Source organism: Barbatula barbatula (genome assembly GCF_947034865.1).
Source record: "Barbatula barbatula genome assembly, chromosome: 4".
In the NCBI taxonomy this organism is placed as follows: Eukaryota; Metazoa; Chordata; class Actinopteri; order Cypriniformes; family Nemacheilidae; genus Barbatula; species Barbatula barbatula.
Window position 1 is genome coordinate 7,307,436 of NC_136768.1, and position 23,245 is coordinate 7,330,680.

Sequence of the window (23,245 nt, forward strand, 5' to 3'; positions counted from 1 at the left end):
TATTTTATTTTAAAGACTGTGTTAACTAATCCGTCTAAAAGGTTCGCGGTCCGGCCCCGTTGTGAATCAATGGGATTTGACCTATAGCTGAAGACTAATTCATTCAACATTCCTCTACCCTGATGATTATAAATAAGGACAGCCGTCATTGTCTTCACTCTTGATTTTGCCTCGGAGACTCAAGAGCTGAGAAGGACATCTGAAACTATGAAGGTAAGACCCATGCACTTTTATCCAACGGTAGCAGTTCATCTATTTATCTTTGGAAATAATAGCTTTTGAAGTGAAGATAATAAGAACAACATATGGTGTGTTAAAGTTTCTTAAACAGTAATATTGGTGTTAGTTTTCATCTGTAATACCATAATTCAGCTACAAGTGACTTGGTTAAGATAGGGTTAGTTTTTCTTCAGCTTTTACGCACGGGGTAGGCTATCAATGTAACCCTTTTACGCACAATGTTATCCTATTTAATATGTTGGCATACTTTAATCCGAGTGATATTTTCTGCCATGTTTTGCATGCGATTAAAGTTCAAACTTTAATGCTGAACTATTACTATCCAGGGTTTAAAAACTATTTCGTCGTACCTGCTCGCGCTCTTACTTCTCTCCACGTTTGTGTCCCATTCCTGGAGCGCGCCCAAGGTAGTCGCATTATGTGTTACTCTTCATATTAAAATGTTGTCTTTCCTGCACTTATATTGTTATATTTTAATGTTTAAAGGGAAGCTTTCAGCGTAGGAATTGGACGCCCCAAGCGATGCTGTATTTAAAGGGCACACGTAAGTAACAGGCATTTATTTTTCAAACAACGTCGTATGTTTTTTTTTACATCTTTTTTACTCTTTATGGTATTTATAGAGGGACGGCGCTTTGTGGCTGAGGACAGAAATGAAGGGGACCTGTACGACACAATTCGCTTGGGTATGAACTATTATTTAAAGATTTAAATGCAAATATTCGAAATATTACACGCAAGTACAATTAATAATACTATTTATTGGCATTGCAAGCAAAGAATAATTTATAAGCCCACCATTAGCCTAGCCTAACACTGACATTAATGTAAAGTTTTGCAGTTTTCTATAAAAGTATATTAGAAAGCTTTTCCTTTATCCTTTATTGGTTTCAACAACTAAATGTATAATTGTAACTCTCTCCACAGAATCACGCAGCCAGAACACAGAAAATCTGAGCATCTCGAAAGCAGCTGCATTTCTCTTAAATGTTCTCCAACAAGCCAGAGATGATAGTGAACCTTACTGAAACCAGCTAAATGACTCTTTCATCTGAACATTTCCGTTTTTGTGAGCCACGTGGAGTTATACATCTTAAGAAATTAATCTCTGTTTAACTCTTCTGATGTTTTTTGACATTCATCAAATACTGTTTGCAGATAGTAACGGTTCGATTATGTGTGTGGCTCTTCCGTCAGTCTGAGATTTACTGGAATCCGTTGGGTTGGTCCAATGATATATTAATCAAAAAAGAATAGCAGAGAGTAATAAGATATTTTTCATTTCTGTGTTTATTTCAGGGTTGGGTTTTCCAAGATATGTCATCCTGGAAAATTAACTATTTATGATGACTGAACTCTGTGATATATATAGATATATATTAACTGTACAGATATTTTCTTTTCATTTTCTCATGTTGAATCAACATTCAAATTACCATGTGAAATACACTTGGAGAATGTGTGAACATTTTATCAATTAAACAATTTGCACTGAGTGTGTCAGACGTCTTGTTAAACAGGGGCTTGTATTACATTTGTTTCATCATTTTTGGAATATTGAACTTTTCTTGGAAAAATATAATAGGTCTTTATATAATATTTGACCAGTGGAATATATATGACTAGTGAAAATGTTCTGTATGCTTTTTTCAAATTAAACAGAATGTTTTTCATTAGAAGTGATAAACTTTGCGCTATAAGAAAGAATGAAAATCCGCTTACATTTATTAAATGATCCTCAAAGGATCAACTTTAAAACTTTTTAAAAATACTTTGACTTTAACAGGAAAATGGGATCCCGGATGTTCAATGTGGTCTCAGATATTTTGATAATTCCGTATCATCAATTTATCCAAAAGCTCTCAAGTAACAAAAGTATAGAGTTTTAGATCTGAAGAGCTGTGAAGATGAGATGAGCAAAAGGGTGCAGGTCTTAATTCCCATTTTCCCCAGGTTGTTTCTTCTTACCCTCCAGCACCGCACCCAGAGTGAAAGGTGCTTTGATGTTCTGTCTGTCTCTCTCCGCCTCTTCATCTTCGTCATACGGCTCGTCATCTTCCTCGTCGCTGTGGTGAGGGGTGGAGTGGAGGGAGGGTGAGGGGGAAGGTGGTACCGAGGAGGGTCGGGGGTAGCGGAAACCTTCAGTCTATTGAAACAAAATCACAGTTACTGACTTTCTTACTTACTTACTTAACGTACTCTCCAAGCAGTTACTTAAATTCCAATATGATGGCAAACAAATTACTTGACCATCTTCACAATCAAATACAAATCTTGAGAACATGGGTATTAGCAGGACTTACTGATGGAAAGTTGAGGTGGTCCATTTTGAATTTAGCAGGGAAGGATCTGCTGAGGGCGAGATGCCGGGATTGCATGTAGAACTGAGCGGAGACAAAATTAGCCATTCTTATTCATTTTATAATGAAAACGTTTATGTAACTCAGCTGGTGAAATGATCAAATGTTTATCACAAATATTCGGTACAAAATGCTCGTACTGTTAATGAAATGAAAGACTAAAGTTTTTCCTTATAATCAACAAATTCATTGAGCAGGTTTGTACAGTATTGTTGTTATTATTAGGCATTTTATATTTATAATGTCCTGTTTACACATTATAACCTTCAGCTAAAAGGCCACTCACTCGTCCAAGATATCTCCAGTCTAGCAGGTCAGAAAGTCTCTCTGTGCGGTTACGCTGGATTATCCTCTGTCGTCGTGACTGCTGGCAGAAGGAAAACATGAACTGAGTCAGCTGGTTACACGACTCATCCGCAGTACGGAAACGCCGATCCACAATGTAGATCCCTACAACAGATGACAGCCAGAATGTTCGTGAGACATGTGACTTTAAATATGCATAAGAATTTGTTGTAAAACACAATACAGGCAACACAAATACAAGTAGTTCTTTTAAACGGTAAACTAACCGTATTCAGATGGGTCAGAGATGTGTTCTTCCATGAAACAGCCAAATCCAGACAGATTGGTTGTGACACTGGGAATTCCCATTACAGTACATTCACCTGAACACATTATAAGTTATGATCAAGAGAAATATAACGCATGGCTACGAAAGAAAAATAGCAAAATATGAAAATGCGCATAGACTGAGATAGTGTGTAGTGTGTCTGTGAAAACATTGAAAAAATGAAATTGCAATTGTCAATAAGTTTCTATAAAGGGTTTGGTTTAAAGCATTGTTATAAAGCGATTACCAATAGCTTAAAATATTCATTTCTGTTTGTGTGTGTGCATTTTGTGTGCAACCTGGTGTGTATCCCCACGGTTCATAATAAGAAGGAAACACTCCGAGATGACAGCCACGCACAAACTCCTCATAGTCCATGGGCAGCAGGGGACTAGTGGAGGATAAAAACTCTGGATGGAACACAATCTGACACGACAACAATTATCCTTAACATGGGGTTTTGGGTGAGGGTTTATATTCAAGTGATTCCAATAAACCTCATACCTTCACTCTGTCATTGCGCCCATTGAAGAGGCCAATTCGCCGGATGTTGCTCAGGATTGGGTCCGTTGAGTCATCCAGCATGTTGTGCGTTGTTACCGGCGGGAGTGAGTGTCTCTAGGGTGAACCAGAATTGAGTCAAGTCAGAATTAAAGAATTGGTTTGCATTCAGTTTGTAGGTTTGGCTCCATAATACAGCTCCAATATTCTGCAATCATGGTTTGTATAAGAGTTTAAAATCATAATAGTGTAAAATAGTTAAATTCGTTTTTTTAAAGGGTTTCTTAATTGAAAAGGTTTTTGTAAAATCCTAAATTCTTCAAACCAAAATTCTAATTAAAATCCAAAGAAACAAATGTGTGTATATAGTTTTAAGGATTTTTTAAAATGTAGATATAATAGAGATGAATTATCAAAAAACAGAGTGATCTTAAGAGCCACAAAGTTCAGTCATGAGTTTTCCCTTCTCTGCTCTTAAAACTTTTTAACATTATGTGGTCACTATTGAGCAATAAACAAAAAAGAACTCAACTTCATTTGGTTCCTATACATTATTCTTCCTATTAAGACCGACGCACTTATAAAAAATGAAATGGTCTTTAACCCTGCAGAAATATTAGTCTCATTTTTTACTCTCGTTCCCTCTTTATAAAAAAAATACCTATGCGAATGGATCAATAGCTCCTTCTGTAGCTCCCGAAATATTGATGCACAGATAAATCTAACTCCAGTGGCCGTATATTGACTGGATGTCCATAACATTGCCATTACGAAGCTGTTGAATAAATCTCAGTAACACATTCAATCGATCGACCACGAACAGTCAGGAAACAGGGTTAAATACGTCACTGAGCACTTCAACATAAGCCAGTGGCCCAGGAGAACGATACAGAGGATTCAACCTCAGATTTAGAGACCTCCGTTAAGTCAATATTCACTATAACCTAAAGCTGACCTTTGATTAGAACCTATTCATAAAAAACAGACGCAGGGGGAGAATGAATGAAGACTACTGAATGCATTTATTCATTAGTTCTGAGATGTCCATCTTTGGACACACCTTCTACTTTGTGCTGAAACCTGCTGCTGATGTTTTAAAAGAGAGTGAAAATTCATTTAAAGGGACAGGACACCTTTGTTTATTTGCTCATATCCTGTATTAGTCTTTCTTTAGCAAAACTCTTGCATTTATGATATAATATCTGTTATAATATAATCTGACCTGCGTTGCATAAATAGCTCTCTTCATAATAGTGAAGTCATCTCGGTCCAGAATTTTGTTCATGTCTGGGATCTCACCCCTGTGAACATAGAACTTGGTTAGAGGATACACATTCGCACACAGATTTCGCCCTGCCCTTCCTAAGGATGACGCAAGAAATTAACCAATTACATCATAGAATGACATATGAATACCCAACACTGACAACCTCTGAAGGAAGTGTGGTGGATTCTCATCATCATCTTGTCAACACTATGAAAACCTAACACTTCAAACACACAAAGGTTACACAGCCACGTCAAATTAAAACATCAGATGTTCATCGTCTCTGTTCTTCAACGCATACGGACAACATATACGGTCACATCAATTCTGAGTGACGCAAATCTGAATGATAAAGAAATGGACAAAATAATGCTAACCTTAACAAGCCCTCGTAAAGCCTTTTGCCAAACTTCTCCTTTACAGACTGGGCTGTGTCCCTGTGATGAAGAGGAAAGACACCCCGGTTAAATCTGACACGCTGGATCTGAAAAACAAGCTGTGTTTCAATTTTACGTACCACAGCTGCTTGCGTATAGCCTGTCCCTTTAGAGACTCCACGTTGAAGTTGTTGGTCTTTGCGGGCATGATGAAAAATACAACTACTGTGACATCATTCTTGTGCACCTGCGAGACAGTGCACACAAACAAATAAAACTTGAATCAATCAAGACCATCTTTTCTGAAGAAAATTTAGGAATCTGTCACCAGAATGCTGTGGATAGTTGGCAGAGGGTTCCTAAGATGTTCTGAGATTTATTTTGTGCGTGTGTGTTGCTTTGTGTTCCCTTATACATAGAAAACATATTTTCCTATATATTAAGCAATTTTATTTAATAATTGTATATATTGCTGAAAATATATAAAATAATTGCTAATTTATTAACATTGTTATTTAGATCATACAGGAATTATAAGGAATATTAACTTTTCATGTGTTGAAAAAAAGCACTTTGTTTCAATATAATGGAAACGTATTGTTTAATATATTGCATTGTATTTTCCAGTATATATATATATATTATGGTTTCGTAAGGGTTAGCTTTGAGTGGTTGCTAGATACGAATGGGATTTTATTCAATACAGAACAGAAGTTAAATTATAGTCAAGTATGAGAACTTATAACAGTTACCACTGCTGTGTACACAAGTAAAATATTTATACCCTTAGCAGATAGTTTAATCTAGACAGAGATTCGAGGAACAGGTCTGCTCCCTTATTAGAAAACTCATATCGACCGGCGATGAAGAAGAAGAGGGTCTTATCCAGGTTGAAGTCCAGATGTCTGCGAATGAGAAGAGACTTATCAAATTATGAGACAATAAACGAGAAGGATAAAAAATGTGTAATAGGTATTGATAGGAAGGAGCTCCAACCCATAGAAGTGGCCTCTTACAAACTCCTGCATCTTGGCTTTGTTTGTGGAGTGCAGGTTTTGGAACTCATGCATGGCTGAAAACTTCCTAACATTAAGGCCATTTGGGGTGACGATATCTGCAAGATGTTTTTCATCAGGTGCATTATTTAAAGGTTGGTTCGTACAGATTTTGGAGTGTTCATACTGTTATCGCTTTACATATATTTCATAAATTTGAAAACAAGAACCTGGTTGTCTATGGAGCATGTGATTGGCCTCCACAGCTGTGATCTGAGACACAGTGGTGAAGACATGTGCGCAGTGCACCGCAGCCCTCTCCAAACAGTACCGATGGTAGATTTGTCTCTCTCCTGCCTCTTGGTCTATGTTGAACTGCATCACAAAAAAATAAAACAATAATAAAAAGAATGGCCTGAGTGAGACAATAGGACAGGACTGTTGTACCATCACATCAAAAAGTATGCCAGCAAACAAACAGACGATTCAAAGTCATATTTAACCAATGTTTCACCAAATAAACATTTTTGTCTCATCGGTGGAGGTAGGAAGTCTCCCTGGGGCCAACGCGCAATCGTATCTACCGCACAATTATGAGATGCTGTCAATTATCCTTCAGTCAAAGTCTGCGACCTTCAGGCATGATGACCTTTATGCTTCCTACACCAGACCCAATTATCACCACACACACTCTCACACTCTCTCTCAGCTCAAGTTATAATAAAGCATTGACCCATCTTATTGTTCTTGGACTCCATCTAAATATCACGAAAATGTTTGGTCATTTGTTTTTGAAATAACAATGGCAGTATATTGATACAATTTAATATTCTTTGTTAAGAAACATATGTAAAAGTGTCACCTTTTCCAGATTGTTGTAAAAGTCGACATTGCCTGCACACAGGTAACGCCCCAGCAGGGTGGCATGTGTGGTAAATATTGTTGCCAAGGGAATTTTACGAGAGCGGCACAATACAAGCCCCGTCCCGGCTTGCCACTCGTGGAAATGAGCAATTACGTTAGGCTTGTCCTGAAGTTGGTCTGTTAACTGATGAGAGACAAACAGGGTAACAAATGTTTACAAGATAGATCTAACGGAAGATTTTGTGTCGCGCTAGTACAAAGCTACACACCACTTTGAAGAACCAGGCCACAAGAGAGCCAAATATGAGAGAGTCGTTGGCCTCCCTGTCGTGATAGGGCAGCCCGATGCTAGATGCGTTCCACAGATCTCCCTTCCACCGGTCCAGGTTCCATGCAGCTGCCCCGATATCAAACAGAATAACATATGGACTACCCTCAATCAACCAGCGGCCAAAATGCACCTGCGTAAAGAGGATGGAAAACACAATAAAAATATACCAACACGACCCCTGCTTTTGTAATATTGGATGCATAATATGAGAACATGAATATGAATATTAACATAAGTTTGCTCGTGTATGAATCTTTATTTCATACTTTTTTACTAGTCAGTGATTTCTATTATAGCTTTGGTGCTAATCTGATTAACTCGCATTTACATAAATGTAATTTCAATGTGCTGTTGACAATGCTACAAATTTAATTGGGTTCATTCGAAATTATATTATATAGTACATTTGTAACGTTTTTTTTACATTTTTTGTAAACATAATTATTGTTTTTGAGAACAGAAAAAGTATATTAAAAATAAAAATTGACCAAAATGATATTACAATTTTGTTTGAACTCAAGTCACAAGTTTGTCTCAGAGAAGAGTAAACACTTCTCCAGATCAGAATGTCTTTGTGAGTTTATATTTTAACTATTTTATTACATATTTTATTTTAAATTGTATTTTATAAATTATTAGCTAAACAAACAATTAATATTGAAAAGCAAGGTAGTAGTCATCATGTCATTTCATCTAGTTGACTGTCTACTTGACATTGGCATTGTAAAAAAAGACATTGGCATTGCTGTCTTTTTGAATAGCTTGTTTTTCCTCAATTGTAAGTTATATTAACAGTCTGTTAAATAAATAATTGTTAATATTATTAAAAATGTTGTCTCTCCGATTTAGATTCCTACATTCTATGTTCAAAATATAAAAAACTAGGATTAAAAACGAAATGACAAACAAACCTACAGCGCCCCCGCTGGAGCTGTTACACGTTTTATTTGCTTTGTCTCTAAAGCAACACTTTTGCGACATCTTCTGGTAAACATATTTCAAGACACAAACCCAACACAACCATTACACTGCATAACAAAAGGTAAACTACCAAAGCTAATATTGTGCCTAATATCAGTTTGATATTGGGCTGGATAGAAATATACATATGTGCGTTTTTTAAAGGACCCTCAATGAAGAGCCTCTGATGCTCCTGACAAGAGCATAACTGAGGAGTACCTGGCAGCCATTGTTAATCAAGGAGTCCATGGCCACTTTTATGGCTTGGTTTGGAGGTTCGCACGGCTCCACCTGTGTCTTGAAATTGTGCTCGTAGTAAGGACCCATCATGAAGTAGTTCTCGCCCCATTCATCCACTGTAATCTTAGCTTTAGTCTGGATAACAGTGTATATACCACCAACTGGGGATAAAAAGTGAAGGGGAAAAGAGAGTGTGACAGAGAAGATCTGGACAAATACACTTGTGGTGTGCTAGAACTTTCCATGCTGCTAAATAGGTACAAATCTGATTATTGATTTGAAGCTTAATGTTTAACCTACAGTTTCACAGATACAAGACTGTGAATGTTACATACATGCATTGAACCATATGACATCTCTACCATGTTGCACTAATGTGAAAAATCCCATGTGAACAGAGTCTCGGATCGGCATTCATTTAGTTTAGGATACAGGTTGGTTCATGCTGGGTTGGTGCTTGTCTAACTGTTGGTTATCAACAAAAGCAAGCTCATCTTTTCATGAGGGCCTGATGTGGGGTGAACAGTTTATTCACCTTAAGGGGCCACGCAGAAGTTATGCTGAGGATATGCGATCGTAGTATCACAAAATACTATTTATCAGTTGTATGATTCTATAAAACAATAATTCTGAAACCCACTGACTATGAGTTGCACATTATCAGTGTGTTGACACAAATGCAATCGAATTCTTACCTTTATTAGTTACTTCCCATGCAATCTCAAAGAGTAAGAGATCCTCCACAGGCAGACTATCATCCTCGAAGGCTGGAAGTCCGGTTAATGATGTTATTGATAAAGATCTGGAAAGACGCATCTCGGAAACTCCCAAATGTGATATATTTTCGGTGATATAAGGCTCAAGAAGTGCGTGGAACCGATTTAAATGGATATACGCAGATGATCTGAAACAGACACACAATTGTGTCGTATTGAATCTAATGTTGCGCCTGGAGGCACTGATATCACAGTGGCACACTGTTGCACACCACTTTTACTATAACCTTTACTGAGGTCTAAAAGCAGCATGCGCACAGTGTCAGCGCGCGTCTGAAGTCCACTGACATCAAGGTGAAAGATTTGGCAAGTGCGCGCTCCTGACCTCTGACCGGGAAGGCACGTGCACGCAAACTCAAATTGCCATATGGTTCATATCTTAGAAAATAAACACAGAACAGCGTGTCCATTCATATATTTAAGGAGTTTAGTATTTATGGAACAATATAAGATCATTTAAGGGTTAAAGTGCTCTATGGGGGGGGGGGGGGGGGGGGGGAGAGAGAAAAAGTCAACAGATCATTTATGACGCACTTCAACGCGTATTTGACGTTGTACTGCTGAAGAACAACATTTGTTATTTATTTTAGGAGGAAAACGCACTTTAGCATAATGTGACTAGGTGATGTTGGATTAAACAGTATAGCCTGCACATACAGAATGAAAACAACAATAGTCAGACAACCAAAGTATGTTTTGTTAGAAAATGTAAACAAACAAATAATAACATAATAAATTGTTTTATGATATATGGCAAAGACAAGTGAAATGTTGAATAATCTTTGTGTATGTAGGAATAGTGTCGTTCCAAACAATGGCTTTTAAACAAACAAAGAACTTAAGTCCCTATAACATTTGCATACTGCAACATAGAGATTTCAAATTTTTCCTGTTTTATTCAAATCTGCTGGCACCTTGCGATCTTGCCAGTGGTTAATGCTGTAGAAATGTCCTTATTATGATATCCAGACTAACACGACTTTATTACCAGACGGATATCGAATGCTTTCTGTTTTATCAAACAAGCACGCTCCTTTTCGGATATTGAAAATTGCTATGATTGCACACCATTACGGTTGTTTTATTCACGTTTTCCAACAACAAACAACTTATTTTACTTTTAGATCATATTTTTCTCTGGGAGTGAATGACTAAAATCCCAAATCAAAAGTGTGACATGCATTAAAAGCACTAAAGCAGCGAAACTTCCACGGTAAAACACGTCAGCCCAATTTGAATCTTAATGGACAGTGGATCCATTTCCAGGATTTCCAAGAAGAAAACATCTAACGTTTTAACAGTTGACAAAGTCTGGATGGACTGCACGGGATGTGTCACGCATGTAAAATAAGGTCAGGGGATGTCACCATCCCAGCTTTATATTGAAAGAGGACGGCAGAGGATGGGTTTATTCACTGAAGAAAGAGACACGCGCAGCTGTGCTTCATACGCTTCCAGCAATATGAAAATCAAGGCACTGGTTATTATCCTTACTGCAATGATCTGCCAGTCTACAGCTTTGAGAGGACCATTTACTGCCATGGATACACCTGAGCACACTGGCACTCCAGGTAAAGATGATAAATATTTTAAAATAAAAGATTTAAATGGTTTTTTTATGTAAATATAAACATAAAATATATTACAATTAAAATGCATGATGATAAAGGCAAAACAAAGCTGTGAAGATCAAGCATTTCTTTTATCTTTCATTGCAGATTTCAAACCAGAAAAACTTCACCATTTTCTCTTGATGGAAAGAAGGGAATCCGACGAGCCCAACATTTCAGACGACTCGAGTCTTTGTTTATTCATCGAAAAAGACGAATCGAGTCACGTTTCTTGCAAACATCGATTAACACGTAGTAAATTCAACTACAACCCGTTTGGACTGCGCTTTGGAAAGCGGAATGAAGAGATAACAAGGGACACGGATAAACCCAAACACAAGCACCTGCTGCCAATGATGCTTTACCTAAATAAACAATTAGAGACTTCGTGAAAAATGCGCTCATCGTCACATTCAAGGATGCTTGGTTCAAAACTGTGGGTAACTATTTCAGCCTGTTATTCTGCCTTTAATTTCTCTCATATGGAATTTACGACAGATGCGTTTGCCATTAAATATTGTATTTGTGGCATAAACGTTTTACATTGTTAAAAAATCTAAAGGTGCATCCTGCTCTGTTATTTAACTGAAATAAAGGTTTTTACCACAAGAAGGTGCTAAATATCTGTACTTAAAACAAGACATAAAAACAACCCACAGCCAGTTCTGAAGAGGTTTTATTCATTAGGTGTTGTTACACTCGTGACCACTGCCTGCAATATGATTCAGAAGAATGAATTCATATGTATTTATTTCACTTCAGTTCTTTACCCACTTGACTTAAACAGATAGATGCACGGAGGAACTTTCCCTAATGAGCTCACTAAATTATGTTTAGAAGAATGAGGTGTTGGCTCTTTTTGTTGCCCACGCAACAAAGTTAACAAGTGCAAATGTGAAGAACCGAACACATTCTCCCTTTGATCATTCTCTTAATCACATTATCAGAGGAGCGGTTTGAAACGCTAAGAAAAAGTGGCTGTATCAAAAAATTCACTGAGATTTACAAGACACTTGTGGGGAGTGAGTTACAGAGTTATGCACAGGAGTGTGTTTGGTTTCCACTGTGGTTGATCTACAGGTCCTTCAGGTCTTTCTGGATGCCCCAGAGGGTATCAGCGCTCTTCTTGAGTTGTGCGATTTCTTCGTCATTCAGGGTCATGTTGATGACGCTGCCCACCCCGCTGTTGTTGAGCACGCATGGGAGGCTCAGGTACACCTCCTCGCCGATGCCGTACATGCCCTGCAAACCACAAAATACATCAGCGTATTAGATAACATGCGAGTGGAAACGCATCTTTTGTAATTTAACATAGTGCTGTGTCCAAATACAATAGATTTCTCGGATACAAAGTTCTGTGCTAATACAGAGCCTTTCCATGATATACGAGTATGAGTCATGAACATTTCATTCACAATGCAGCAAGAATATACAAGTTCAGACAAAAAAGGGGTGTCAGACAATACATGTGTACTCGCCTTCACCATGGTCGAAACGGGGTGAACCCTGTTCAGGTTCTTCACCAGGGTCTCGGTCAGGTCAGCTACACTAAGGCCGATGGCCCAGTTAGTGTATCCCTTCAGCTTGATCACCTCATAAGCACTACGGACAAGATGATAACAACATACTAATCAGATCTGCATTTTTCTTGATTCTTCCAAATCTTTTCTCTAAATGACCATCAATCACACAAGATAATCTCTACCTGTCCACGACCATCTTGTGAGCGTCTTTCCAGTTCTCGCTGTCTTTATCCGTGCCAATGTCTGGGTTGAGTTTCTGCAGGCTCACTCCGGCCACGTTTGCTCCACTCCACACAGGCACTTAAAATGGCAAAAAAAAAAATTTGATTGGATAAGATGCATTTAGCGCGGAGGTTTATGAACTATAAAGCCTACATTTATTAGCTAATGAACGATATTAGACTTTACGTAATATATTACATTATGCTAATTTGGGATTAACACAGTCAAATCTCATCGGCTCTTACTTCATACAGCTACATATTAAACATACGTTATGATAGGCTGTGGTTTAGAGTGGATAGAGGAATCGTTCTCAAACTCACCACTGGAGTCTCCGTGCTCTCCCAGGACGTAACCGTTGAAGCTGCTGGAATGGATACCCAGTTTCTCCGCCATGATGTAACGGAAGCGGGCGGAGTCCAAGTTGGTGCCGCTGCCAATGACACGGTGCTTTGGAAGGCCACTCAGTTTCCAGGTAACGTATGTCAGAACATCCACTGTAGAACCAAGACAATCAGGTTTACTTTAAATACCATACCATAAACAGATTCTCGAACATGCTCAAATGCAATATTGCATTTCATTGCTTTCCTTTGGTTTGCAAATGTTACATCAGAGTAGGTTCGGCGGTCATGTGCCAATTTGCTCACCTGGATTGGACACGACAACGAGGATGCAGTTAGGGCTGTATTTGACAATCTGAGGGATGATGTGTTTAAAAATGTTGACGTTCCTCTGTACCAGGTTCAATCTGCTCTCACCCTCCTGCTGACGCACACCGGCCGTCACCACGACAATGCGAGAGTTGGCAGACACAGAGTAGTCTACAGTCAAAAAAAATCAAGAATTAGTGTTTGACTTCATGCAGTGTTGCACAATCCAAACGGCATATTACAAAGTAAAGCAAATGTGATTGGTGAATCACAAATTAATAGTATTTTTAAACTAAAGTAATGCAAATGCATCTCACCCTTGTCAGCAACAATCTTGGGGGTCTTCAGGAAAAGACTGCCATGTTGCAGATCCATCATCTCTCCCTTCAGTCTATCCTCCACAACATCAACTAGAGCCAGTTCATCTGCCAACTCCTACAAAACACATTAACACTTTCCGTTCAAAAAAAGACGACACTTATTCAACGTTAAATCTCATAAACCCACTATTTGTAGAATTATGAAATTAAAGACTCACCCGAAGCAAGATGCTGACAGCACATGCCATGCCCACCTGCCCAACACCAACAATGGTCACTTTGTTCGTGGGGGGCTCAGCGGGGCCGCTGGCCAGAGGAGTGATCAGCTTCTGCATAACTGAGGCCATGGTCTCTGCTGTAAGAGGAGAGTAGATAATATATAATTAGACATTAATGTGAACTTTGAGGAGAGTTAAAAGTTTCATTTTGAAGTATACATTGGCCCAAGCTAACATCCGCACACTCACTGCGTAACCATTACACCATATGGAGCAAATTACCCTAAACGTTAGTCTCAGCATGAAGCCTATAATAAAATGAGGCACTAAAGTCAGTTCCTTCTGCCCCAGCCTCGACTTTTACATACAAGTCAGGCAAAGTGTTTTAAAGTAGAAAGAAAGACCAAGCCAAACATTTGTATAAAATTACTGGATAATAAATGTAATAGCTGCAAGTATGGTTCATTCATTAACATAAGCAACATATTAGTTTGTCAGTAAGGTGTTGAAGACATTTTATTTGAACAATTTAATTTGAGTAAAATTGTATTTGTCGACTAGGGCATATCAGAACACTGGCTTATGCACAAACTCTGTCATTGACATGGTGTTCGGTTGTGACACTAATCCCCTCAAGCGATCCAAGTAAATGTTACATACCGATATCCCAAAAATATCTGAGCTGTGGCTCTGAGCCTCGAAAAAGAAAGAAACCTTATCTTGAAATGCTGTCATGTCATTTCCTTAAATAAATCTTTTAGCAAATGGATAGCTTATCATTTGATATGACTCTGTAAACAATACACTAGTTACATAACGATTAAGTACCAATCAGTCCTGAGCTCCATTCATGATGTCATTCACTATGTAAATCGTAGTGTTATACCCGACTCAGAAAGCAATGTGCAAGTGAAGTCAAATCACAAAAAGTGCGACACGTGTGGGTAGCTGGATGCAAACCCAAACTGGTCCAAAATTGTATTTGGTTCCTTTAAATGACTTTATTAGTAACCATAGATGTACCATCTGTTGTAATAAGAAACACAAATTACAGGAACAAACGTTGACCGTGATATTTGCAGTAAATCTATACCAATATAAATCTGAATTTTATGAAATTCAATGAAACTACAAGTTCATCCAGGATGGGTCTATTAATGAAATCGTTGGAAAACAGAAAAGATGTAAAGCGACCAACTTCATAAACACGGCTCTAATAATAATAATAATAATAATAAACAACAAAGCTATATTTATTATTATTATACTAACTTAGTTTTGATTAGGCGCACATAAATCCTATTATGACGTCCTTATCCACGCCCTAGACCATTCTGATGCAACGATTACGTTACGTTAAAAAACAAACAATAAAAAGATCACGACCTTAACCCTATTTTAAGATTCTCCGGTTAATAATACACTCGTAACATGTTCCCCCTTCACATTTGACCCAAGTAAACAAGGTCAAATTCAAGTTCAACGTGGACGGATTCCACCATGTTCATGCGTCCGCGGGCACAGGCGTGTGCATCACAACCAAACACATTGGTTTGTTCATTTACTAGTAACTTTAACAAAAAGATTCGCTGTATTTCGATGCTTTCAGTGCTTCAGAAATGCTCATATGATGAAGATGCGACACGCCACAGTATATCAAGAATATTGTCACAAGTGCTCAATCCGCCGCTTTTCAATGTCGGGCACGCCACGCGACACTAAAATGGTTACTTCGCATCACGTCGACGGCGCTCGGTTAACAGCAGCGAATTGAATTACATAATGCATACAACAACAAGCAATAAAAAACCCGGTTGCGCCACATGGGTCTCCGATTTGACCATCTGCACACCGGTTAATGGTTTGCTGGATGCACGTATAATAACATTAAACGCCAATGGTAGAACGTCATTGGGATAATAAATGGTAAATAAAACAGGTGCCGTACATACATGTGTTGCAGGAATGTTAAATGTGCTTGTTTCCTTGGCTGCAGTGCAGGCAGTGAGACGCCGATGACCACGGGCGCGAGCGAGCGTGCGTATAATCGCGTAACGTGCAGAGGAAGCGGATTTTATGCGTCGAGCTCTACGTTACCAGCTGCGCGCAACGTCCTTAGAGATGTGCAGTTGTGCACAACAGGCCGGCCCACTTTCCTCTTTGAGGGTCGTGTCAAGGTTTTGATTGTTTCCATAAAAAGACTTCCTCGATGTATAAGAGTTGGTTATTATTGAAAAGATTCTTAAAGATGGCACATACGATCCCAAACGAACGGAATGCACGGTCAAATCTCACAATAATGACACCATTTACCCATTTGGATTATTTTGGTAGTCAAGTTTAGAAGATGTGGGTTGCTCAATGTCATTGAACCTGCATGGGGCTGTGTAATGTTATGTGACCTTGACCTGCAAAGGTTTAAATCTTTGCGAGTAAGCAAGCACATTACATGTATGTTTTAAACGTAAACTTTGTTCTTGTTTAGTATCTTCAGTCACTTTCCTGCTCGAGTAAATATACTTTGATTTGAGAATCTTTAGAAGTTTGTACTAGAAAACAGACAAAAGTGCTCAGTGAAGAATTGTTTTTTGCAGTGTTAAAGCGATGGATTAGTTGCAGATAAAACATTGATCAAATATGCGCATGCTGCTTCTTTATTCTCTTGCTTTCTCGAAATACACGTGATCTACGTAGCTATGGCATCAACTGTGTTTATTCCACGGCAGCTCATAAACAAACAGGATTTGCCACACAACCGTCTGCCCTGATTATCATGAACAAGTCTTCCTCGAATCCCAAACACGAGGACCAATGAGGAATCAGTTCCACCCACTAACTGGTCCAATGAGACCGGTCTGAAACTTCTTAGCAGGCCATTGTATCTTTTGTTAAAGCTTAAACAACGAGTGCATGTGACAGAGAGAGATTAAACATATCAAATAGAGAAAGATATACAGTATAGTCAAATATAAAACAAGCAGTATATTGGAGGACAGGTTTAAGGACATTTTGCTGTCTTGTCTATACTGGATTCTGTGAAAAGATGATGTAGATGCAAAAAAACGTGTATTACATAAATGTCAGGGGTTCTGCCATCTGGATATTCTCTAAAACAAAACTACAATACAAATACAATAGATAGTACTTATAACATTAATTTTAGCACAATTCAAATGATATATTTTTGTACAGTTGAACAGTAAACAAATGGCATGGAAATAATGAGTACAATATAAAAAAGATTAGGCCTATAGAATATAATACATATTTATAGAGTATACATATAGATAAATCAAGTGACAAGGTTTTCGTTGCTTTTGATGCGAAAAGAAAATGATGAATGAAAAGAATTTGATGATGAAAAGAAATCAACTGGATGATTGGCTGGTAAGCATGCTCAGGTCAATATTTGTTTGCATAAACACATACAGTATGTTTAAAAATAGCACTCAATTAAAATGAGATATTAGTCATACATTGAAAATTGAAGCTAATTATTTTTCCATTGCAATAGTATAGCATGTTTGGTGTCTAAACACCACTTGTGATTGACAGGTTTGTCCCCGTTCAACAGTTCACCCCATGCATTCCCACCAATCAGTGACCACCCATTCCACCACACAGCTGGCCAACAACCAATCACTGGCTTGCAACAAAATGGAGCCCAGACAGATTTTGTTCTTCGTAAAGCCAACAAGGGTCACTGGAACATTACAGGATTCTTTCCTGAACAAAGTTCACTTTACCCACCTAGGGCATGTTTCCACATGGAAATGGTCACAGTGAAATTTGCAGTTATGAAAAATATATAAAACCAACAATTTATTAACCTGACAATTTGTTTTAATCCTGTTAAAATTTAGGCTACTGTTAAATAAAGTAAAAAAGGTAAGGTTATACTAAATGAAAAGATATATACGATTTAAGATTGTATTGGTTGTTTAAAGCCAATATACAAAGCGCTGCTAGAAAAACACACATTTATGTTATTGGGCTTTATACTCATGCCTTACAATTACTACAATACATCCCGCAGTGACAACTTTTCCATGTGACACCAGACCTGTATTTTATACACAAATATTGGCTTAATTATAATCAGCCTGCTCCTTTCATACATAGAACATAACTAATTCATTTGAGGGCATGAAAGTCATTAACTGTTTAGCGTTTCAGCTCTTCTGCATAGTGCTCTGCAATTCCTTCCCACAGAATATTGAGTTTCACAGGCAGCCAATCCATTCTGGTTATGCACAAACCCATGTGACCTGTCGGGAACATTACATACTATTTAGAATGACCTCTAAAAGTAGAGCAAGGGTGGAAACAAAAGAGAGAGTGAAAGTGAGAGACGCATGCATTAGCGCACACACAGAGTGTGGTGTGTCTTGTGACCGTGTTACACTATCAACAGGTCACCTCATCATTTGGCTTTAAAGGGATAGTTCACCCAAAAAGAATGATCTTGTCATTCCAAACCTGTATGACTTTCTTCTACAGAACGCAAAAGAAGATATTTTAAAGAATGTTGCTAAACAACACTGACCCCAATTGACTTCACTTGTATGGACACATTTGGGTGATCTCTATAATAATTCTCGTAAAAGATTTAGTAATAAAAAAGAAAATGTGATTTATTTTTAAAACTAAGAATAAGAAGTTGTGTTTCTTATGGCATCTGAAGAGTCCCAAACGGGGCCTCGAGACTCTTATATTTAGTAGTGAGACGTGATCGGTCCATGTGAATAAACTCCACAATTGCATTAATACTCTATCCGCATGTGTTTTACAGTTACATTAATACCCTATACTCTCTGTTCAACAAAGGGGATATAAATAACTAGCTGGTTAGTGCTCAACATTATATTCCGTTCATGATAGATCAAAATACAAAGCATCTAAGAGAGCCTATTTATTCACCCCCCTAAGCTTTGTAAAATGAATGCTAGGTCACATCCAAAGTTCTGAAAAATCCAGATGAAGTAATTCTTGAGTAAAAGCGTGCGCTTTGAACACACTTCATATGGCTTGAAGCTGTATTACTCAGGTGGGAGGTGAGGGGGCATGTGGAGCTATTACACAGCGAATGCATTTGTGCCAAAGAGGATACAGTGACATGCACCCTGTGCCCTTTAACCCCCAACACGAGCAGCTTGGGAACGGGAGTAGCAAATCGAGGGACATAACCAAAGCCAATTCCCCAGAATTCAGCATCATGGTTCTGCGACCTGGTTTCCTGAAAACTGCATTAGCAAGTCTCTTTTGGTGATTGGATATTCTCTTGATTTCCACAAATGCACAAAAACAGACACATACAAGCCTACTACCAACTACGGTACAGCTCCACGCACATACACATAAACATCCAGGCCTGCCTCTCGCACTCGAACCCATATGCCTGAATGTGGGCACACAGTGTCTGTCCCTCTGTTAAGCAATGTGAATGAGCCCTCTCTCTGCTGTGATAGAAAACATGCTGGGTTGAGGTCACAGGGTACCATTTTCCTGTTGCTTGGTGATAAAAATGGATGAGAAGAGAGTGTGCAGTGGCATTGTGACATCACAAAGAGATTGTATTAGTTCATCATTCGCACAGGCCACTCGTTGTGACAATATCATGCCGCTGAATACTATTGCAATATGCTGTAAAACATTCATGAATGAAACTAATTAAAGGTGCATTGAAAGGAGATTCTAGATTATTTAGGGTACTATTTCCCGGAGTTCTTGTCAGGTTAAACTCTTCTGACATAAAATATTGAATTAAATGTCAAGTAATGCTTACCTTTCAATACACCTGAATTGCACATTATTAAATAGGACATTATTCACATGTATTTATAGAGCGTGTTAACATTGTTTAATAACATATCAATCCAAACAAATGCAGTAAAGATCATTTAATCAGTTTCATTTTAATGGTGATTGGATATTCTCTTGATTCTCTTGATAGGTTACATGAAATTCTGTTCTAGAGCATGATAAAGCCTGTATGCCTATTCTTTAAAAATTTAATTATATTATAAGATATTATAACAGATAATACACATTTTACTAAATATATAGGAATACCAATATTATGTACCATACAATATTAAAATTGTACACATAAAAACATTTATTTTTACAAACAATTAATTCACTTATTGCCAATTTTCTCTTCTAGGCCAGGGGTATTTATTCATATTTGATGTTTCGTCACTAGTTTCTTGAGTAAATGTTTGTGGGGTCTCAATACCAAAGTAGCGCTCCTTAGTAGTGCCTTCGAGTGTTTAAAACGGCAATCGTAGAATGACAGCAAAATAAGAACAAAAAAACACAATTTGGGTTTTACTCTAAGACTCATAGAGACGTACAGAGACACAGTGAAAACCACAGCCCACTGGTGCTTTCAACCATGTGTTACATGTGGAAAATAATATTTATGTATGTGGTTGTTAAGAGGGTAAACTAATATTCTAGGAGGCCCATCTTTCTCTTTAGGGCCTCGGGCATCTCTGGGGCTGACGGAAGTACACCTTCACAGAATCGTAAATGAAACACTGTAGGGCCGTCAGCGTTCCAATAGTAATGATGCGAGCCAAGAGCCCCTTCCACACACCTGTGAGAGGCGGAAAACGTACATTTAGGAGGGCTTATATTAACTCTTGATTTTCTACACTGATATTTTACACCTAAATACCCTTCACAACAAATGTATGCACATAATGAAATCAAGTTATCATAATTAATTTATAAATAAATTAAATATAAACATAATTTAAAGTACGACAAATATAAGTCAATTACTGAATAAGCCTTGTTTAAATTAAATATTGATGTACAGGAATACATTTATGAACAACAGCTGCCTCTTGTGGTCACATGGTGTATTGCATACTTACCTAATGTAAGTGAACCATTAAAATGATTGATCACAAGTCTCTAGTTTTCGATTCAAGTATTTTGTATAGTTACCACAAAACTCTTTTAGTAACTGTTAACCGGTTTACTTTGCTAGTATTTGGTCTCTTGTGTCACTCCATCCTATCACTCCATTTATTAGTAACCAACCATATAAAGAAGGACAATGTAGCCAGTGAAAATGACAAAACAAACTCCTTGAAGGTGATACAAAACCTGTTCAACCCGTTGAGCATTATTGAGTGATAATGACTGGGCTGACTATAAACATAAGTCATTTCATCAACAGTTTTTGACAGATTTGTATGCGAGTGGTGCAGTGACTCACACCGGGTCCCAGTCTTTTCAGCACCTCCACAACCGAGCTACCTTTCTCGTGTTCAGTACAGACACCACAGAATGAGCAGGGTGGGACACCACAGCATAGAACAAACCAGCTGAGATAAGACACACAATAAGCTTTAGAATTTCTGTATTTAAAACATCAACTACATCTCAGAAGCTAAAATGATTTGTAAATGGCTTTAGGTTACTTGTCAGTCTAAGTCAGCGTTATACTACAGAATAATATTTTAAAATTCATTTATTGCCTTATTTTTCATGAATGTTTTACTCTGTTCTGCAGGTTGATTTACCAATGTAACCGGCAACAAAGGTCACCACCAGCTGCTCTTGCTTAGAACACTCGATGCGAGGTTTGGGCACTATGTACTTATAAAGCATATCCACAGTACGTTCAAAACAGGCAAACTTCATCATGGTGAAGGGAATCTTCCTTAGCCACAAAGGATAAACACCTTTGTAGATACCTGCACAGAAAACAAGCATTTGTAGAACAAGCAAACAAACAATTCCTCAGGTTTACATAAACATTTTTATGTTTATAAACATTGATATAAAAACAGTTAAACAAACAGGCACGTCTCACAGTTGGTCTGCCTTGAAGAGACACTCACGCGTTTAACCCCTCCTCAGCGTGCATTTTTGGGGCGCACTCTCTCAGTGTGTTTGCGTAGCCAGGTTATGTCTGAATACTCACTTTGCATGCTTCCATAGGAGCCAGTGCAATATCAGCCCAAAATTCAGTGCTTGCAGAAGCGAACAGATACACAGAGGTTCTCCACAAATAAGCATTCTCCTGTTTAACGCACAAAAAGATGTAAATCAATTGCTTGAATGATGTAATGTTTCATTTTTCTGTTTCAAAGCATGTCATTGTACATGGCCTTAAAGACTTCATAAAAACCAAACTTGCAAAGACCTTGCATAGAATAACCAATGAATGTTGGTGCCCACCCTTTGCCCAACCCCCTGAAACCATCTTCCCTCAGGGTGACAGAGATGCCTTTTAAAATTGACTTGTACTCGACTGGGTCAACCTGGATAATTCCAACGTAAGCAAACAAGACACAAGTTATACCTGAATGCGACATTTAATGAGGTCGAGGGGCACAACTGCTGTAAGATAAATCACAGGATTCAGACAGCTACATGATAAACCTCTGAAGTGTCTAGGAACACCATATGTACAAGCTTTCAAAAAATGGTATACATTTACATGTATTCATAGCAGACACTTTTATCCAAAGTGACTAAGATATTTTGTTAAATAACAAAAATCACATTCTTAAAATAAAATATAACATTCATGCATCTGACAGACACTTGTATCTCCATTCACAATGCATTCAATCCAGAATGTTTTCATCACTTTGTGTTTCCTGGGGACTTTGTACAGTGGAGTACTGAGTGAAGAATACCTTGCCATTATACGCTGCAGCAGCGGTGATGTTTTAACCGTCGACTATCTTCTTTCTGAGTGTTTTCAGGTTTAAGGGAGAAGAGGCGGGTATGGAAAGGACTTGACTGTGCCAACTGCGTTAGGGTAGTCAGGTACATTCTCCCTAATGAGGAGGGTTTACGACTATAGCACACAGGTGAGGATTAAAATCATTGCGTTTTAACAACCGCACAAAGTAAAAAGCTAACAAAAAAGTTTTTTGTTTTAGTTATCCGAAAATCTACCTCAAAATACTTAGATAGAAAGATATAATCCGCTCACTTGTTGGTTGTCGTCTCCAGAGTGAAGCCAGTTGGTCTCAGACATCAGATGACCCCCGACTACTTAATTTGGACCTTCTGTGATGTCACTACACTACACTTCAACGGTCAAAACAAACTAAACAACCAATTTAAGAGACACAAAGCTTATAAAACATTTGACTTCAACCGCTCAAGGCATCAGAGTTTCAAGTGTATTCAATTAAATTAT

The 23,245-nt window shown here is 38.0% G+C and overlaps 4 protein-coding genes across 4 annotated transcripts; 1 reads left to right on the plus strand and 3 right to left on the minus strand.

Annotated features, from left to right (window-relative positions):
• The first annotated feature begins 162 nt into the window (after nucleotides 1-162).
• spx (spexin hormone) lies at nucleotides 163-1,736 on the plus strand. Its single transcript, XM_079455020.1, has 5 exons — nucleotides 163-213; nucleotides 567-647; nucleotides 727-784; nucleotides 864-926; nucleotides 1,168-1,736. Exons 1-5 carry the CDS (start codon nucleotides 208-210, stop codon nucleotides 1,266-1,268), a joined length of 309 nt encoding a protein of 102 aa, XP_079311146.1. The 5' UTR covers nucleotides 163-207; the 3' UTR covers nucleotides 1,269-1,736.
• gys2 (glycogen synthase 2) lies at nucleotides 1,520-9,809 on the minus strand. The gene is made up of 16 exons (XM_079455018.1): nucleotides 9,444-9,809; nucleotides 8,728-8,909; nucleotides 7,487-7,678; nucleotides 7,216-7,401; nucleotides 6,584-6,728; nucleotides 6,355-6,472; nucleotides 6,143-6,263; nucleotides 5,499-5,605; nucleotides 5,359-5,418; nucleotides 4,937-5,015; nucleotides 3,718-3,831; nucleotides 3,513-3,639; nucleotides 3,173-3,268; nucleotides 2,887-3,050; nucleotides 2,544-2,624; nucleotides 1,520-2,386 (listed from the first exon to the last, which is right to left on the minus strand). The coding sequence occupies exons 1-16, from the start codon at nucleotides 9,562-9,564 to the stop codon at nucleotides 2,174-2,176; spliced, it is 2,106 nt and encodes a 701-aa protein (XP_079311144.1). The 5' UTR covers nucleotides 9,565-9,809; the 3' UTR covers nucleotides 1,520-2,173.
• A 1,399-nt stretch (nucleotides 9,810-11,208) lies between these two features.
• ldhba (lactate dehydrogenase Ba) lies at nucleotides 11,209-16,447 on the minus strand. The gene is made up of 8 exons (XM_079454423.1): nucleotides 16,023-16,447; nucleotides 14,071-14,207; nucleotides 13,850-13,967; nucleotides 13,530-13,703; nucleotides 13,203-13,376; nucleotides 12,840-12,957; nucleotides 12,613-12,736; nucleotides 11,209-12,376 (listed from the first exon to the last, which is right to left on the minus strand). Exons 2-8 carry the CDS (start codon nucleotides 14,197-14,199, stop codon nucleotides 12,209-12,211), a joined length of 1,005 nt encoding a protein of 334 aa, XP_079310549.1. The 5' UTR covers nucleotides 14,200-14,207; nucleotides 16,023-16,447; the 3' UTR covers nucleotides 11,209-12,208.
• A 4,073-nt stretch (nucleotides 16,448-20,520) lies between these two features.
• Nucleotides 20,521-22,741, minus strand: slc25a3a (solute carrier family 25 member 3a; the record flags this gene model as incomplete). Its single annotated transcript, XM_079454388.1, is given in 11 exon segments — nucleotides 20,521-20,582; nucleotides 20,585-20,671; nucleotides 21,304-21,351; nucleotides 21,354-21,410; nucleotides 21,609-21,777; nucleotides 21,779-21,782; nucleotides 21,930-21,994; nucleotides 21,998-22,111; nucleotides 22,185-22,352; nucleotides 22,394-22,484; nucleotides 22,734-22,741. Coding segments are annotated over 11 exon segments (873 nt in total).
• Nucleotides 22,742-23,245: the final 504 nt, after the last annotated feature.

What these genes read in the sequence shown, in the direction of transcription:
- spx (XM_079455020.1), top strand. An exon ending in ATTCCTGGAGCGCGCCCAAG is followed by an intron (nt 648 to 726) that starts GTAGTCGCATTA and finishes TAATGTTTAAAG; the next exon opens with GGAAGCTTTCAGCGTAGGAA. An exon ending in GCTGTATTTAAAGGGCACAC is followed by an intron (nt 785 to 863) that starts GTAAGTAACAGG and finishes TGGTATTTATAG; the next exon opens with AGGGACGGCGCTTTGTGGCT.
- gys2 (XM_079455018.1), bottom strand. Translation starts at nt 9,564, where the DNA reads ATGCGTCTTTCCAGATCTTTATCAATAACATCATTAACCGGACTTCCA. An exon ending in ATGGGAAGTAACTAATAAAG is followed by an intron (nt 8,910 to 9,443) that starts GTAAGAATTCGA and finishes TTTTATCCCCAG; the next exon opens with TTGGTGGTATATACACTGTT. An exon ending in ACTGGAGATATCTTGGACGA is followed by an intron (nt 2,625 to 2,886) that starts GTGAGTGGCCTT and finishes GTCTCCGCTCAG; the next exon opens with TTCTACATGCAATCCCGGCA.
- ldhba (XM_079454423.1), bottom strand. Translation starts at nt 14,199, where the DNA reads ATGGCCTCAGTTATGCAGAAGCTGATCACTCCTCTGGCCAGCGGCCCC. An exon ending in CGTTGTCGTGTCCAATCCAG is followed by an intron (nt 13,377 to 13,529) that starts GTGAGCAAATTG and finishes TTGGTTCTACAG; the next exon opens with TGGATGTTCTGACATACGTT. An exon ending in CACAAGATGGTCGTGGACAG is followed by an intron (nt 12,737 to 12,839) that starts GTAGAGATTATC and finishes TCTTGTCCGTAG; the next exon opens with TGCTTATGAGGTGATCAAGC.